The sequence below is a fragment of the Aulonocara stuartgranti genome (assembly GCF_965226115.1).
Source record: "Aulonocara stuartgranti genome assembly, chromosome: 14".
Classification (NCBI taxonomy): Eukaryota; Metazoa; Chordata; class Actinopteri; order Cichliformes; family Cichlidae; genus Aulonocara; species Aulonocara stuartgranti.
This window is the reverse complement of record NC_138950.1, coordinates 6,519,847-6,536,176: the sequence shown is the minus strand read 5'-3', so window position 1 is coordinate 6,536,176 and position 16,330 is coordinate 6,519,847. Positions and strand designations below refer to the sequence as shown.

Here is a 16,330-nt window from a genome sequence, read left to right as displayed (position 1 = left end):
GATTTTCATCTTTTTATTCAGTATTCAAAAATTTGATCACTATGTGCTCCGTAGAAGCCTAAAGGTTAGATGCACAGAGGGCCCTAGTAACAAGTGAAACAAAAAAAAAAATATAATAAAACCAGTTTTTGTCACCACATGCACTACACCACTGTGAGTACACACACAAACACATCCACCCGGAAAACACTTTCAAAAAAGACACACTTATTTAGTGAGCATAAACATACAACACAAACCTGAAGGCAAAAAGAAAATACTGAGGTTGAAAATACTATGGTAAACCTACTACCGCCGTACTGATAGGAGAACACAACTCCTGACATTCAAAAAAATCACACATATTTCAAGAATATTGTTGTTATTAGGATTTAACAGCCACTGTAGCCAGAAAAAGTTACAGTTAAATACTAGTACTAATATCTGAGAAACTATTTGCAAAGACTGTGATATCTGAGTACATTTCTGAAATATTATGTAAAGTAAAACATTCCCTGCTAACTGCTCTCTTTTACTGTGGTGCTTCCTTTCTGCAAACTTTTCCAGGAATGGAAACTTAGATTTTACTTTGATTGAAGCAAAGCATTTCTAAACTGAGCAGTCACAAGATTTCACACACCTGCCATGACTTTGCTGATAAGTTGACTGAACATCAAAAGCCAGTGTTTGCATTCTGATTAGTAACCTTACCAACTTTTTACTCATTGTATGGTGAACCCTTGACTGAAGCCTAAGTAATCCGAACAACATGGACCTTCACCCCTTTGTAACATTTGGATAGACAACAAAACTTGACTATCTGTTATAGAGTTGTAACATAGATAATTATTCTACAGCCAAGCCGGTACAAACGTAAAAAGATTTATCCTTGTCAGTACAGCCAAAAGGAGTATAGAGACTTCACCTTTGCCTCTCCTTCCCTGACAGATCACAAAAAATCTTTTAGGTCTGCAGTCTTTTTATGGCCGTACAGACAGTTTGTTCAACTAAAAGTCTGAAGCTATAAAGCATCTGAGAATATTCCCTGCATCAGTTTGACCAGACCTGATAATCAGGATGCCACTTAACACAGAGATTTCGGCCGAACCTTCGGGAAAAGCTAGAAAAAGAAAAAAACAAACATGAAAACAATTAAAAGTCATGTTTTGTTGCAAAATGAAAATCATGAAATCAGGAGAAAAGGACTGAATTGATGTTTTCTTTATTTAGAAAGTGGTGTCTTACCCCAAAGTAGTTGTTTGGAACAAAGCCTTCCCTGCCACACAGTGAGGCCCACCACCAGTCTGACCCCTCAGGTTTCTGGAGGATGGTGACCATGTCTCCGTCTTTAAAGCTCAGTTCATCTGCTGCCTGAGCTGGGTAGCTCCACAGAGCATAAAGCACTCCGCTGTTGTCCACCCCCATGGCCTCCTCCGCAGCTGAAGAAAGAAAACAGGATACATATAACTATAAAAACTGCTGTACCAGAAAGCAGTAGTTTGGAATAGTGTTCATTGAGAGGCTAGAGGTCACTATATTTGCTTTTGAACGCCACCTTAAAGTGTTCCTACGTTGTATTCTTAAAATTATTTTTTTTAAAAGAAAGAAAGAAAGAAAACTTGTAATCCTCCTAACATTTCTTTGGGAGTAGATTTTGAACAAAACTATTTAATTATGATTATTATTTTTCTTACTATTATTTATATTACAACATACAATATATATACATATTCTGTACATGTCTGTGAATGGCTGAATGCTATTTAACAAAACAATTGACACTGAGGTTAAACATGGAGCAGATTACATCAGTAGAAAATATCATATGATACGTTATAAGTACTATTTGACTAATTAAACAGTTCATAGTACAGTTTACGTGTGGGAGTTGTTGTCTCACCCCTCAGGAAGGTTTCACACTCCTCATATCCAGGAGCATAAGGGTCACACTTCTGGGAGGCAGTAGCTCTGTCTCTTTCTGTAACGGCCATGACGGCAGCCCCACTCCTCACCAAAAACTCACAAAGAGGACGGTCATTACAAGAGGCTGCACAATGAAGAGGAGTCCTGTGGGCCACATAAAGAGCTTTAATTATGTTGTATTTATAGATATGGATATATCCGTACACCGTCTTCCAGTTCCAGGGCTTTGGATACCAGGATATAACATTATATTAAAAAATAAAACATCTATTCCTTTGCAACTCCTTCAGATCAACTTCATCAAATGATAACTTAGACTGAAAAACCTTTATCCTTGTCAGCACAGCCAAAGGGAAATATTTACAAAACCAAAATGCAAAAAAAGAAAAGTTAAGCACACTACATGTTAACGTTTTCTGTATGACTTTATCAGACTCTCATGTCATTATGGTCGAACTATGGCCCACTTTTTTTTTAGCAACGTTGCTTGAGGTCATTGAGCTTTGCAGGCATTCATTTATGCACAGTTCACTTACGGTTCCACCACAGCATTTCAGTGAGGCTAATTCTTTTCTTTTTCAACCAGTCTGTTGTCGATTTACCAGTATGCTTAGAATCTTTGCCCTGTAGGACGGATGACCAAGTTTAGTCAAAAAGACTTCACATCTGATTCTAGAATACTTTTGTATATAAAGAAGTTTACAGTATACTCAAAAACTACATGTTGCCCTGGTCCTGTAGCTGCAAAATCAGTCCAGACATTACCGCTCCATCACTGTGTTTGACAGTTGGTATGAGGTGTTTGTGTTTGGTTTTCACCAAATGTGAGGTAGTGCATCTCCACTTCGGGCATGTCTGCCCAAAAAGACATTCTTTAGATATTAAAGATATTCTTTAGAGAGCTGTTTACTAATATGTGCATGGAAATGTTCAAGTATACATTTCTTTTGTGCAAAAGTTATGTGTATACACAAAATTAATATGGAATTTATTAAACATGAGAAAAGTGGTCGATGTTGTAAGACAAAAGTCTACGCATCTATGGCAAGAAAGCAGGGCCAACTGAAAATGGAAACAATTGCACCCAAAGAGAAAGCCAGAAAAGTTGAAAAAGCTTTCCAAAGTTAGGCCTTCATCACTTTGTTCTAACTGTGTTCATACATTTTGAACCAATTTGGTATAAAAGACTGATTTGGCATGATATGTTTGAATGAATTTGTGTGCAGGCATTCTTACTAAATGAGAACCTTTGTTCCAGAGGCCTTGTGATTTGTTCAGATGCAGGTTTTCAAACCTAAGCCATGCTGCCATGTTATTTTTAGAGAGAACAGGCTTTCTCCTGGCAACCCTTCAAAACAATCATACTTGTTCAGTCTTTGTCCAATTGTACTGCCATGAACTGTAACATTTAACATGCTGAGGAATGAAATGTAACATTTAACAGGCTGAGGACTGGTGTATTTTGAATGGTGCTTTTTTTTATCTCAATTTTAATTTGTCTTAACATTGACGTTGGGGTGAATGTACTGGAACATTTACTGGCAGCTGTCTTCAATGTTTTCCTTTTGCGAATACGGTAATCTTTCTCCTAGTAGAATGATGGATTTCATCTTGTTTGGAAATAGCTTCATAACTCTTTCCAGAACAGTAGGAAACAATAATTGCTTCTCTGAGATCATTGGTGCACGCACCTGAATGCACCAGACCTGCAAACTACCAAAACCTCTGCTTTTATAGAGGTGGTCACACTTATTGATGATCAGTTAATCAAGTGTATTTGATCAGCAGCTCCTGTGTGCTACTTACCCTCTTAAGCCTTATGGAAATATTAAGGCTGTATTTAATTTTTCCTTCTGCATTTTGGTTGAGTTTTGGTTAAAAAATAATAATAACACTATGCCATGTAATGTTCATCTATCCAAATGTAAGACCAATTTTATGTTAATCTTTTGAACTGAAATAGGCTGTACCTTTTGTCCACATGGCTGTGCAAACAAGGAGTAATGTTGTGTTCTGAAATAAGTTATATGAACTAGTTACACAAAGGCTTTTACAGGAGACAAACATAAGAGGAAATAAGAGAAAGAGGATGTATACAACAGTAAACAAATATTTACCAGCCATGGCTGTCAGGTGCACTGACATTAACTCCAATCCGAACCAGGAAGTCCACGATATCGTGATGCCTAAAGCAGACGGCATTATGAAGGGCAGTGATGCCTTCTTCATTTGGTTGGCTGGGATCACTCATCTTGGAAAAGCATTTTACACACAGTAGATTTGTCAGATTAAATGTGATTTATTTCCACCCACCATTTAAACAAATTGCAGACATAAAACAAATAAGATTTGCATTTGTTGTAACCAGTTTATCCACTCTGACATTCGTTTAGCATGACTGTCAGCATTTCTTTCTAAAATAGGAGTTGAAGCTATTGTGCTGACTGGAAGACTCAGAGATGAGCTGAAAAACAGAACGCATACTCAGCATGTGTTCCTTCAGAAAACTAAAGTTAAACATAAAACATTTTTTCACAATTTTCAGTACTTCTTAATGTCTAAATACGGCACTGGAGCAGGAAGTCTGTCACTTCACTGTTGCAGTCCAATAAACTGTATTTAGGCTGCTGATGTAAACTAAAGAAGTGGAAAAAAAAAAATATAACTATTATGGGCAGCCCTCGGAGATCATGCTATTTTCTTGAAATACATCCAAACCTTGCTGCCTGCACAGTTTATGTCTGGACTTTGCTAAGTGAAGTTCTCTTTAAATTCTTAACATAATTAAGCTAGCGATAGAGATAGAGAGATAGAGCTAGTATACATACCTCCTGGACAGCTTTCTGCACTGTGTCCAGGTCTCCAGCTAAAGCTCCATCAAGTACAAGCACCAGCGGGCTAAGCCGAGCCCGCCTGCCAGAATTTTTGCGCTTTCGATTAGGTAGGCGCAAAATTGAACGGTAATTCTGCACAAAAAACAGAATATCAGTTTGTATAAAGCCAAACACTTGGCTGCAGAAGATTGCATTCCACCTTTTAAAACATTAGACGCTATTGTTATAATTGTTATTGTTGTTAAATACTTACTTTGTCATTTTTAATGAGAGTGGGTGTCTTAGGTGGAGGGGGAGGGGGTAAAGCACTGTCCTCCCCATCTGATGAGCTGCTACTCTCACTACCTTTGTCCGCCTTGTTATGGTATTCCTTGCGAAAGAGCTTGTTGATAAGATGTTTGTACTGGTTTGGTTGGTAATGCGAGGGCTTCTTCAGGGGCTTTGAAAGGTTCACAGAGCCCCTCCTCTTCAGGGCTCTGGGAATTTCTGCCCTGATGCGCAGGACTTCCTCGATGACAGGGGTCACATGGCTCTGGGCATCAGGCGCCACCACTGGTTGCAGCGTGGTGGGGCTTAGGGGCCGAGGAGGTTGCTGATTGGTGCCCTCGGTCTCCACACTACCCTCTGATATGGCAGGATTTTCCAAATTTACAGGGTTCTGCTGAGCAGATACCAACCGCTCTAACTCTGCATCTATATCCGCTGGGTTCAGCACTACAATCATGGATAAAAATCACCATTTATAAGACAGAGATTCATAAACCATAGTGAGGAAGTGTTTGCTAATGTAAAATGTGTTTTACCGTCACTGTATAGAGCTGGCTGCCACAGCTCAGGTGGCTTCAGTTGTGGCTGAACTGCAGGAGGCTGGAAGAATTCCTTTGGGACGGGTACAGCAGGTTGGTAAGGTGACATGTCACTTTGTCCTCCAACCACTCTGGGTTGGGGGGCTATCATTGCTCCCCAATAAGGATTTTGAAGGCGCATGATGACAGAAAGAGGAATGGGTTTATGCTGGCGGGACTGAGTTGAATTGGGAGGAATAGAAATACGGGAGATGGGCTGAGACTGGTAAGGGGAGTGAGACTGAGATGGTGGTACTGCAATACGTGCATTACGGGGGAGGGATCCACTGGAAAACTGAAGAGTATTAGAGAGACGATCCTGTAACAGAAGAAACAAAAAAGGGACACTTTTTTTCCTTTTATTTCAATGGAGGAAGTAATTTGGGGGGTTTTCGTGTTCTTTTTCATTAAACTGGACATTTTTCTGTCCCACAGAAGACAAAAAATGCAGCATTACAAAAAACATGCTCTGAATTGAGATCAAGATTTTTAGGAAAGGTGCATCCTGTTCACTAATGTTGGGATCAACTTTTTCTTATCTATGAAAAAACAAGGAAATAGAGTAATTTGCATATCTGAAGTTTCTCATGAACTGCAGGGAGTCTGGAAGCAGATTCATTGGAATTAAAGCGTTGAGATACACAAAAGCCATACAAACAAGTTTCATCTTGTATTACAATTTACTTTTATGGGGCTTGGAGCTGGAGAAGGGCCATCGAGGTTGGATTCTTTCCAATTTGGATTTGGCATAGTTGACCGCAGCCACTCTGTCTCTGCAACAGCAAGGTTAAAAAACAAAAAGAACAACAACAAAAAAAACTTGCTTAGATTACTTGCAGAGACTCATTCCAGAAATTCACTTTAAATGGTCATAAAACCACTAACTGTCATAAGTGTGATGAGGCTTCCTTTCATAAGACATGTCCAGATCTGTCTCATTCCACTTGCCAGGACTCTTCTGCCATTGCACAGCCTCGTCTGAGATTGTGGGAGATAAAGCAACAAAAATATGAGCAAAGGAAAAACAAAAATAGAGCAAGTGTGCTAGAAAGTTAATAAGCTTACGGACCAGTATTATTTTTTATAACATTTTCATGCGTTTGTTTTTTATAACTGAAAGAACACTGTGACACGTCTACTTTTAGATTTGCTTTCATGTTCAGAAAGTGAGTCTGTTTTTTATCTATTTATCTATCTATTTTTTTTTATCTTGTTGACTAAGAAGCGCTTTTTCAGCCACACTTTAATGACATCTCTACCCAACACACCCCTTTATTTAATCAGACAATATTTGAATCTCAAATCCTGACTTATATCCAGATATGTTGAGGTAATTTAATTTGAATTGTTGGGTAGTTGCTCACCTAGTTTCTTAATAAAATGTATTAAAATTACTACAAAGGTAATAAAGTAAAATGAATTTCATGATAATTAAGTTTAAATGTCCTGAAAATGAAAACTTTACCTTGTTGCCTGGAACTGCTAAAATTTCTGGGAAGCGTGCTGGACATTGGATAATTGGCAGACAATGGAGAATGGCTTCTGTCGAATCGAGGCGACCTTGGACGCATCTGGCTGCTGTCATAAGGTCTGAGCAAATTGGAATGGGCTGAAGCTGATGGTTCCAAAGTAACGGCCTTTGAGTTTGGAGCAGGGCTTCTATCAGTGGAGCTAACTGAGCTTCGTGGGCTCTTGTCATAATGAGGCAAAGAATTATACTTCGTGTTTTGAGCTGAATGGCTGTAACTATGGTGGACGATGTCAGATCCAGCTCGGACTGGAGCATGTGCACTTCTTTGGAGCTTTGGGGATGATAGTGGGCTTGGTGGGAATACGGGGGAGGATCTGGTATTATTATTGTTAGAACTGACAGAGTCAATGGGATGGAAGGATGCTGAGCTTGTGGAGTAAGCTGAAGAGCTGGGAGATCCATTACTGCTGCCACCGGATGCCTGTTTAGTAGTGGAAGTGCTGGAAGACCAACTGGACTGAGGCTGCTCTCTGGAGATACTGGAGGTGGCCTACAGAAAAAAAGAGATATGGATATCACTGCGTTTTGTTTTGTTTTAAACACAAACATGTCAACATGTTTTTGTTGGCATTCAACTACATCTGTACAAGGGTGTGTTTGAAAGAGTGCAAGTGAATTTGAATGAAAGTTTTTATTTTGGTCTGTGTTCACACATTTACAAAAAAATCAGGACAAGGAAAGCCCCTCACTGGCAAATTTAATTTAGAAACAGAGGAAAGGAAAAAACAAATAAATCAACCACTGCCTTGATATTTCCACCCATGTTGCACACTTTGAAGGACTACAAAATGTAACTATTATAAACTAGTGCAAATTAACAGCTAAAAGAGGGAAACTAGTACTACATGTGTGTGTATGAGTGAGTACCTGTGACTTAGACTCTGTGTTGTTATTGCTGGTGGAGGCCTCCTGCAGCAAGGAGTTAAACTCTTTGGATAACTCGTCTGCTGTAGCGAGTGATGCGCTCAGATCATCATTCATGGTCTGGACTGAATATAAACCGCAAATGTACAAAACTCAATTAGCAGAGGATATTATTCCCACATGTACAAATATACACAGAGCCAAGTGGAAAAGTTAAACATTAGTGGAAACTCACACAGCATGCTGCTCCCAAAACTTGTTTGAGAACTCATGACTCATCAGATAGCAATAACTTGCTCCTGAAAACAAACGCCACCTGTTAGGACAGAAAAAAAAATCCAAAAAACAAAACACTTCCATCAGCTTACAAGCTTTTTATCATCTTTTTAGAAGAATTAACATTTTACAGGAAATGTTTCTCCTAATACTGAACTACACACAGACTTCCTCGAACCCTAATTCACTTTAAATCAACCTTGAAAGTTAGGTTTCATGCAAGATTTACTTTGCTTAGCTCTTCCCTTTCAGCTCCAAGCTGAAATTACCTTCAGGCAATTTCCAAATAAGCCGAATGCCTGTCATGTCTAAACAAGTCACAATTTCCTGATTACTGAAAGTTCAAAAACAGAAATATGACATAGTGCACAATTGCAAACATTTATAATGACGTTATAGACATTTGAGCGCCCTTTTAAGTGCTGGTTGCACGTGTTCATCATACCTACTGACTCAACCAAGTTATCTGAGATACCAGGTGCTCAAGCTTAACATCACTTATGACTTATGTTGGAGTGTCAGTTTCAGACAGACAGGCCAGACAGACAGGTGCAGCACAGCTTCAAGTGTGTGACAAAGTATAGTAATACTAACAACCAGAGAGACGCCGATGCAAGCTGGGCTATTCTGTTAATGAGTTTAAGCCAATAAAAAAATACGAACAATGAGCTGCGCAGTAATAACCACTTTGCATAGAAGCCTTTGCAAAGGCTTTTTTGTGTATACATTTGGATGCACTACAAAAAGCTGAGAGTCACCACTGCATGTTTCTCAGTAAACTTAAAACATACATTTATAGTGCATCTTCAGCCTTTAGGTCCAGTAAATATTGTTCATGCAGTAGAAATCTTATGAAGACCCTTTAGTTCATGACATTTCTAAAAGTAACTCTGTCATGTTGAAAGCTTAACTTATCACCCTTATCTAATAATTTATATTGTGAGTTCCAGCAGATTTCCTTTGTGGTTTATGGTTCTTTGTATAGTTAGCCAACTACATTCTGCAGTAGGCAAGTAGATGTTACATGAGCCGCAATGGCTGCTTTCCAATCCATAGCTAGTATAAAGCTAGAATGACAGTGAAATTTGATGTTACTAAAGAACATTGTTCAAACTAGTTTACAGTAGTAAGGTGCCAAATTAGTGACACCTTCAAGAAGCAAGTCCTGTCAGTCAGCAGCCTACCAAAGAACATCAAGACATTTGGACATTTATTTTTGAAGTATTATAAAAATCAGCTTTTATTTCAATGCTCAGTAGACTTCTACCAACATCTTTGCTGTTGCAAAAGTCTCTCCTGCTATCCAGGACCTACAAGAGTTATAACCATGGAACCCAGTTTGCCCTGCAGGCAGTGCAACAGTACTGTAGACTGTAACACTATACTGCAAACCACCCAGTTTTACCTGTCCTTACCGTCCTATATTCAGTTTATTGCGACATCCCTAGTTTAGGCATAATGGGGGGAAAAGGTTGTGACAGAGGACAGATTTATTGAACCTCCTCACTTTCACTCAGATGCTGTTTCCTGATACTTTGATTTTTATTGTGTTAGACTAGACACAGATTACACATGTACATGACGATGAAAATGAATTTAATACGCATAATGTGTAGGAAAAAATATAAAACATTTTTGGAAATGTTCCTCGGTTCACTTTTAGTGGTTTAAAGGAGCCAAGCCACTTCCACTAGTCATGAAGAGAGATGCGAGATTGAGCTTCGTAGTCCCCGGTTGTTTAATATTGTTGTGTTTGTACATAAAGAAACCTTGTCTGGACCAATCTCAACCAGCATTGGTTATGCACACCCTGCTCTACATAATTCTGATTAATTAGAATACCAACTGAAAATTAGCCCTGGCCAGAGCAAACAAGGGTTATATGAAGTAACCAATACTAAATTTACAGCAGAATCAGATAAGTGTTATTCATACTATTTGTCATGCTTTGTAGCAAGAACTTGTCACATCTCAGTCAGGCCTGGGTGCAGGCTCACATTCCTTACTCCTCCCAGTGAGACATTCTCACACATTAGCACACTTGAACGCTTACCACTGTCAACAGCAGCTCACACAAAAAGAGATTGCACTCTTGGTGACTCACAAAGGTCAGGCTGATCACTCATTCACTGAACTCTCTCTTTACTGCCCAGGATTTTATTCACCCCACCCTTTTTCTTCCTGTGAAACTCTGCATGCCGTTTGGCACCTTTGCTATTTTCTCTTGATTCCGACAATTTTGGCTTTGTGTTGCCAGAACACTTGAACTTCACTAAAACTAGAACGGAATCATAATTAGATGTTACGTAATTTATTTTTAGATGCATGTAAGAAGTCAAGTCAAGTTAAAGTTTATTTTTCTAGCCCACATAGAACAACCTTTGCTGACCTAAGTGCTGTACAAGGTTACAGAAAATATACACTGGACAAATCCATCACTAAATCAACAACAAATATACACTGAAAATGATCAAGTAAGACAAAGTAAACAAGACTGTATTTGCATAGAAAAGCCAGGCTACGCTGCTCAACTAGAAGTGAAAACAAGCAAAGATAAGCAATTTTTTTTTAAACAGTGTTTTAAAATGATTTAAATCAGCGGTCCCCAACCCCCGGGCCTCGGACCGGTATTGGTCCGTGAGTCGTTTGGTATCGGGCCGCGAGAGTTGAGGCTCAGGTGTGAAAAATATGGTTTTCAGGGTTTTTATCGGTTTTCAGCGTTATTTTGTTATCGTTTTTATCGTTAACTCGGTTTTCCTGGGTCTTTTCACGTGTGTTATGAATAAATCTTCTTTTTTTCAGTACCGGTACTAGTTTTACTTTGTTGTATTTATCCGCGACACCTTAAAGGCCGGTCCGTGAAAATATTGTCGGGCATAAACAGGTCTGTGGCGCAAAAAAGGTTGGGGACCGCAGATTTTAATTACTCTTTTGGGTGTGTTTACGACGTTAACTTTTCTTATAACTTAGTTTATTGCAAACTAATAAAGCACATTACTGCAGTTAATATAATGACAATATTGAATTATTTCTCTCCTTTCACTTTACTTTTATTTTGTGTTCTATCATCTTCCATGACATACCTATCATAATAACATTTAGATTCTGGATTTGCCTTTGTTTTTGTGCTATTTTAGTGTTTGTTTTGAGATAATCTCTTTCATTTATTTCTCCTTGTTTGTTTCTTTTTAATCACAATAGGTTTCATTTGTTTACTTAACACTTTTATCTTATGCAAGTGTATGAATCTAAAAAAATAATAAAAAATCTAGACAACTCTGTGTAAAGAAAAAAATGTTTTTAGAAGTGAAGACAGAGATATATAGTCAATAACTTTGTTTGTTGGAACAGCCAATATCCTTTCAGTTATCACATATAGTATCTCTTGAGGCAATTGTTCCACATTTTAATAGACGTGCTACAGTAAATAAAGATAGAAGCATATGCAAATATGGAAGCGAAAAAACATCAATCATCTAGACGTTTAAAGTGAACTGACAGCTTGTGGCTACTGCAGCTGTGCTGTCGTCTATTTCTGGTTTTGTGTCATGGTTAGTTTCTTGGAAAACCACATTTTGATTTTCTTGCCAGTGCTTAGACTAGAATGTAGTACAATACAGCAACAATTAGCTCTTTCAAGTGGTGAAGCCAACATAAAAGCCACAGGAATAAAATATAAAATGGCACTTGACAAAACTACTGTCCCCAAAACTACTGGCAGTGCAAAATGTTAAAATTCTGTTAGGACACCCTGAAAAACAGAGAGAAACTATGGGAAGCACAATGGAAATTTAGAGATTAAAGACAATAATCATTAGCTTTGCAAAATGCTAGGGTGTGTCTAACCAAGACTACAAGCAGTCTCTCCCTTTCCCACTCCTTTTAAGTCTTTCGCTAGAAGTTCATGATTACACATCCAATTCTTTAGTTTTATCCTAACTACATATTTCTATCTAGGTACTAATTTCCTGCCTGTTCTCTTTCACAATTGTCGGTCCCTCCTTCATATCCTTCCTCCAGAACTTTGGCTTTGTGCTGGCAGAAAACTTGCAACAGCATGATAAAGCATTCCCTTTATACAACTTCCCTTTGTGGCCTGCTTTTCATTTTTGTTTATCATAAAGTCCTAAAGCAAACATTACCTGTAAGTCATCATCAATGAACATACATTTCAATTGCTCTTGCATAGTAAGATTTTAAATACCAAGGCCCTATTTCAGGAAGCCGGTTTAGAAAACTCAGAGTGAAAAACGATACTCAGGGTTGAGTAACCCCGAACTGTCCAACTCGGAATATTCGGTTTCAGAAAGGCTGATAACAATTAGTTCAGTCAACGCGGAGTTGCTTTAACCCCAAGTTAAGCGCGCGCACGAGGATACATAAAGCCCTGATTAGTGGAGCACAGATTAAGCAAGTCACCATGGAGACGGAGGGAAAGAAGGCGCGGTCAATGTATTTTACAGCGCTTGAGGCCGAAATTCTGATGGCAGCATATGCCGATAACATGCAAATTTTGCGGAAAAAAAGTAACACAGCCTCAGCTGCAAAAGAAAGGGAGCATGCATGGCAAAACATAGCCGACAGAGTCAATGTGTGAGTGTTAATTTAAACATTGATCTAGGGATTTCCACCCATTCAACACGTTATTTTATTATATTTATTTTATTTTTTATTTTATACATTTGATTTTGTGATGTGATTTGAGCGCAGGTGCAACCCAACAGGCCCCAAACGTTCCTGGCAGCAAGTAAAAATGAAATATAAAAATATAGTCCAAACAGGTAAGGTGTAATTGTATTATGAGCCATAGTGCTTGGTCTGTTTGTCCGATGTAAATCGATTGCAGTTAGAGGCTACATTAATTTCCCCTCTGTAAGCACTTATTGAAATTATCTGAGCATTACAAGTACATATTTGCTTACTCTGTATGCTCAAATGTGACCCGTTATAGCCAACAGAACAAAAAGCGGAGGCCCGAAAAACAGGTGGGGGTCCTCCACCACCACCACTCACAGAGGCTGAGCAGTTGGCTTCTACATTTGTGATAATGTTGGCAGCATCACATATGATCTTCACAGTGCAGAGAACACAAATTAGCATCCATTACTATAATGAAATAATTTGTTAGTTTGAAATGCTACAGGGAACTATGTACCTGTACATTAATGCTATGGAAAGACTTCCTGTTCACATAGTCTCCTTCATTTACTGAAGGAGCAATGATTGGAATGTGAGTGCCATCTATACAGCCAATCACGCCTGGGAACCGTGAGAATAAATGTAACATTTAAGTAGTAGTTCAAGTATCACCACATCATGAATTAAGTTTCGTTCATCCTGATACCTGCAATTTTGTGGCATCCCTCTTTGATAAATCTTGTGGGTTTGTGACCGGGGAACACCACAAACGAGTACAGGAGACGTTTCAGTGCAACTGTAACATTCCTGACTGCCCGACAGACGGTAGCCTTGGAAACGTGCTCAGCGTCACCAATATTATACAGAAAGCTCCCGTTTGCAAAAAACCGAAGTGCAATACGAATAATATGTACAGAACTGAGAGAATGTCCGTGATGTGTCACATGAGCAATATTAGGCCTGAGGATGTTATTCAAATAAATTATAGATTGTGCTGAAAAACGGTAACGTTCACACAGGAAATCATCAGGAAATGATAAAATGTCCGAACGCGCTCTAATCACTCTCTCCCGGCGGAGAGCTCTGCGGAGAATTTGGGCTTCAACATCTACTGGCTCTTCAAGGAAGGGGCACGCCATGTCTGACACTTCCTACAGTCAGGTTTCTGACAAAGAGGCGGAGAACGTCAGGGTTAGTTGAAGTAAACCTGCTAGGGGGCAGGTTAGCTTCACGGAGTGTGTCGTCATAGTAACTCACTCAGAATTAATCTAAACTCGCTTTGTGAAACCGAAAACCCAGAGTTTTCGTTAACTCAGGGTATACTTACTCAGAGTTTGCACTAAACCGGCTTCCTGAAATAGGGCCCAAGAGTCCAAAGTCCAACATCCAGCATAATGTTTACACTGGCTCATCACTGTTTCATGTAGTAAGAATGTTTGAAAACATGGCGAGAAAGGAGAATAAACCCAAGGATAATTATGCAGATTCATGTGGGAGGTGCTGTGTAATTACTGTGAGAATGACCAGGAATCTGTGTTGCAGAATTCTGAGATCTTCATGCACTGATAGGCTTTATCATTAGTATTAGCATTCTTGCATCAACAGATACCGGCAACACTTGAGCTGTTTATGTGAAAGGTCATGTCAAGGCTTGTAAAACTAATTTCAAAAACCGCTATGACTTTGTGCTGACCTAGTTACATGAGAAGTTTAGTTAAATTTGACTATGACCCCATGCTGACATTAGACTAATCGTAAAGGGCTCACTGATTAAAACATGGCATGACTTGGATAACAGTGAGATAACGAGTTGGAAAAACCCCACCCAAAGAACTCTGTTTTGTTTTTTTACAGTGCTTTCACCTGCACAGCAGACTTAGTTAGTCACTGAAAGCCAAACCTACATAATTACACAAACAAGAGTTCACACTAATACGCTCTATTCACGATAGCAACTGTCACTTCCAAAGACTTTACACAATACATGACTATTATACTTCTCAAGCTTGGGATAAAAGCAGTCACTGCAGACACAAGAGCACATAAACTATGGATAGACCAGAGACATGCTGAGGTGATGATTACTAATCCAGAACAAGAGTATATCTTTCCTTCCTTTTGTCCCATAATGTGGACAACTGTTTTTTAGCATAGCCTCGTGTCTCTGTGGTGGTAATTCATTTCACTTCTAGCATAATACTGTTCTCCACAGCATATGACACAGGAATCTCTCAGTGCTATATGACATTTCTGGGAAGTTACATGCGAGATCCATTCATCCAATGCCTGCTTTGTAACATTCTCAAGCTGTGGTGCAAAGCAGGGCCACTACCAAGAAGTAAATATCAGCTGGTATATGCGTATGTACATGAATTCGACCACAATTTTCTTTTTTTAAATTGCTGAATTCTGCTTGGTTTTAACGATTTGGTTGCAGCAAGTACAACAAATGCAGCCAAACTTGTTTTGATAGAGAAACCATGTAAAGCACACGTTCTGGATAAATACCATTTCATCCCTGTTCCAACAGGAAGGTTTGCTTTGCTTGTAAATTAGAGTTGTGTATAGATCCAACATGCAGTTCAATTAAGCAAAAAATTGGCACAGTTGAATTTGTGATGTAAAATTGACTGAAATAGTGGTTATACTAACACCAAATGTTATGAATGAATTTCTTGCTTATCCTAACACTAAAAACAACAATTAATACATTTCATCCCGGACCCAGTGTAGTAACAATCCAATAATAATGCACATCAAAAAATAAAAAGAATAGAAGCACAAAACTGATAGAAAAGACACCCTGGATATTGTGTTTCTACATAGCTATATTAGACTATATATATATACATAACTGTAAATAAACGATTGTTTTACTGGTTGCACATCAATGTCCAGCCAGCAGCTCGCTTTTGCACTTCAGCTTTTCTTTGTGGTTTTGGACAGAGTGGCATGCCAGGCACGGTTGGTAACATCTGATTTTCATTACAGTACACGCTCTTCCTCAAATAGAAGAAACCTCACAATCAACTAGAAATGAAAGGAGATACGCTGTGAAAAAGAGTTTTCATAACTTCAGTTGAGGTGCGAACAGATAACTAATCCGACGTTGCACAAATCCGTAATGCAGGCACCATCTTAAACCGCAACTTAAAGTTTTCGACCATGAAGACGGGCAAACTTGCATTACGGAACAAATTAAAAGTTCATACCTCAACAAATCAGAGCCTGTCCTTTTGTCCTAAACTGAAGAGAAGAGAATGCGTTGCGTCCAAACCTTCTTGTCTTCCTGAAGTTGGGATCAGCCTGAGTCGCTCTCTTGTGGCGGCGGCTCCAGACATTTAGTCATAGCTGCGTACCGAGTTGAGTTATTTTGGCTGATAGTCCAGCCCCTCGGCTTTCTTCACTGCTGTAACCCGAGCCAGGTGTTCCTGCCACAG

At 39.0% G+C, this 16,330-nt stretch overlaps 1 protein-coding gene across 3 annotated transcripts; it reads right to left on the bottom strand.

Annotated features, from left to right (window-relative positions):
- Positions 1-16,330, bottom strand: ppp1r13l (protein phosphatase 1, regulatory subunit 13 like). 3 transcript variants are annotated; one of them, XM_082502970.1, is made up of 13 exons: positions 16,103-16,330; positions 8,212-8,292; positions 7,980-8,101; positions 7,047-7,602; positions 6,467-6,559; positions 6,266-6,354; positions 5,540-5,900; positions 4,990-5,450; positions 4,731-4,868; positions 4,020-4,153; positions 1,880-2,046; positions 1,225-1,418; positions 1-1,099 (listed from the first exon to the last, which is right to left on the bottom strand). In XM_082502970.1, exons 2-13 carry the CDS (start codon positions 8,246-8,248, stop codon positions 1,064-1,066), a joined length of 2,388 nt encoding a protein of 795 aa, XP_082359096.1. In that variant the 5' UTR covers positions 8,249-8,292; positions 16,103-16,330; the 3' UTR covers positions 1-1,063. The 3 variants fall into 3 exon arrangements, with proteins under 3 accessions (XP_082359096.1, XP_082359098.1, XP_082359097.1); XM_082502972.1 differs by having other exon boundaries at positions 8,212-8,275; XM_082502971.1 differs by having other exon boundaries at positions 16,168-16,330.

Coding starts and splice junctions, on each gene's coding strand:
- ppp1r13l (XM_082502970.1), bottom strand. CDS start 8,248: ATGAGTTCTCAAACAAGTTTTGGGAGCAGCATGCTGT. Junction 8,102..8,211: donor TTTTGGGAGCAGCATGCTGT/GTGAGTTTCCAC, acceptor GTTTATATTCAG/TCCAGACCATGAATGATGAT. Junction 5,901..6,265: donor CAGCTCCAAGCCCCATAAAA/GTAAATTGTAAT, acceptor CTTCTGTTACAG/GATCGTCTCTCTAATACTCT.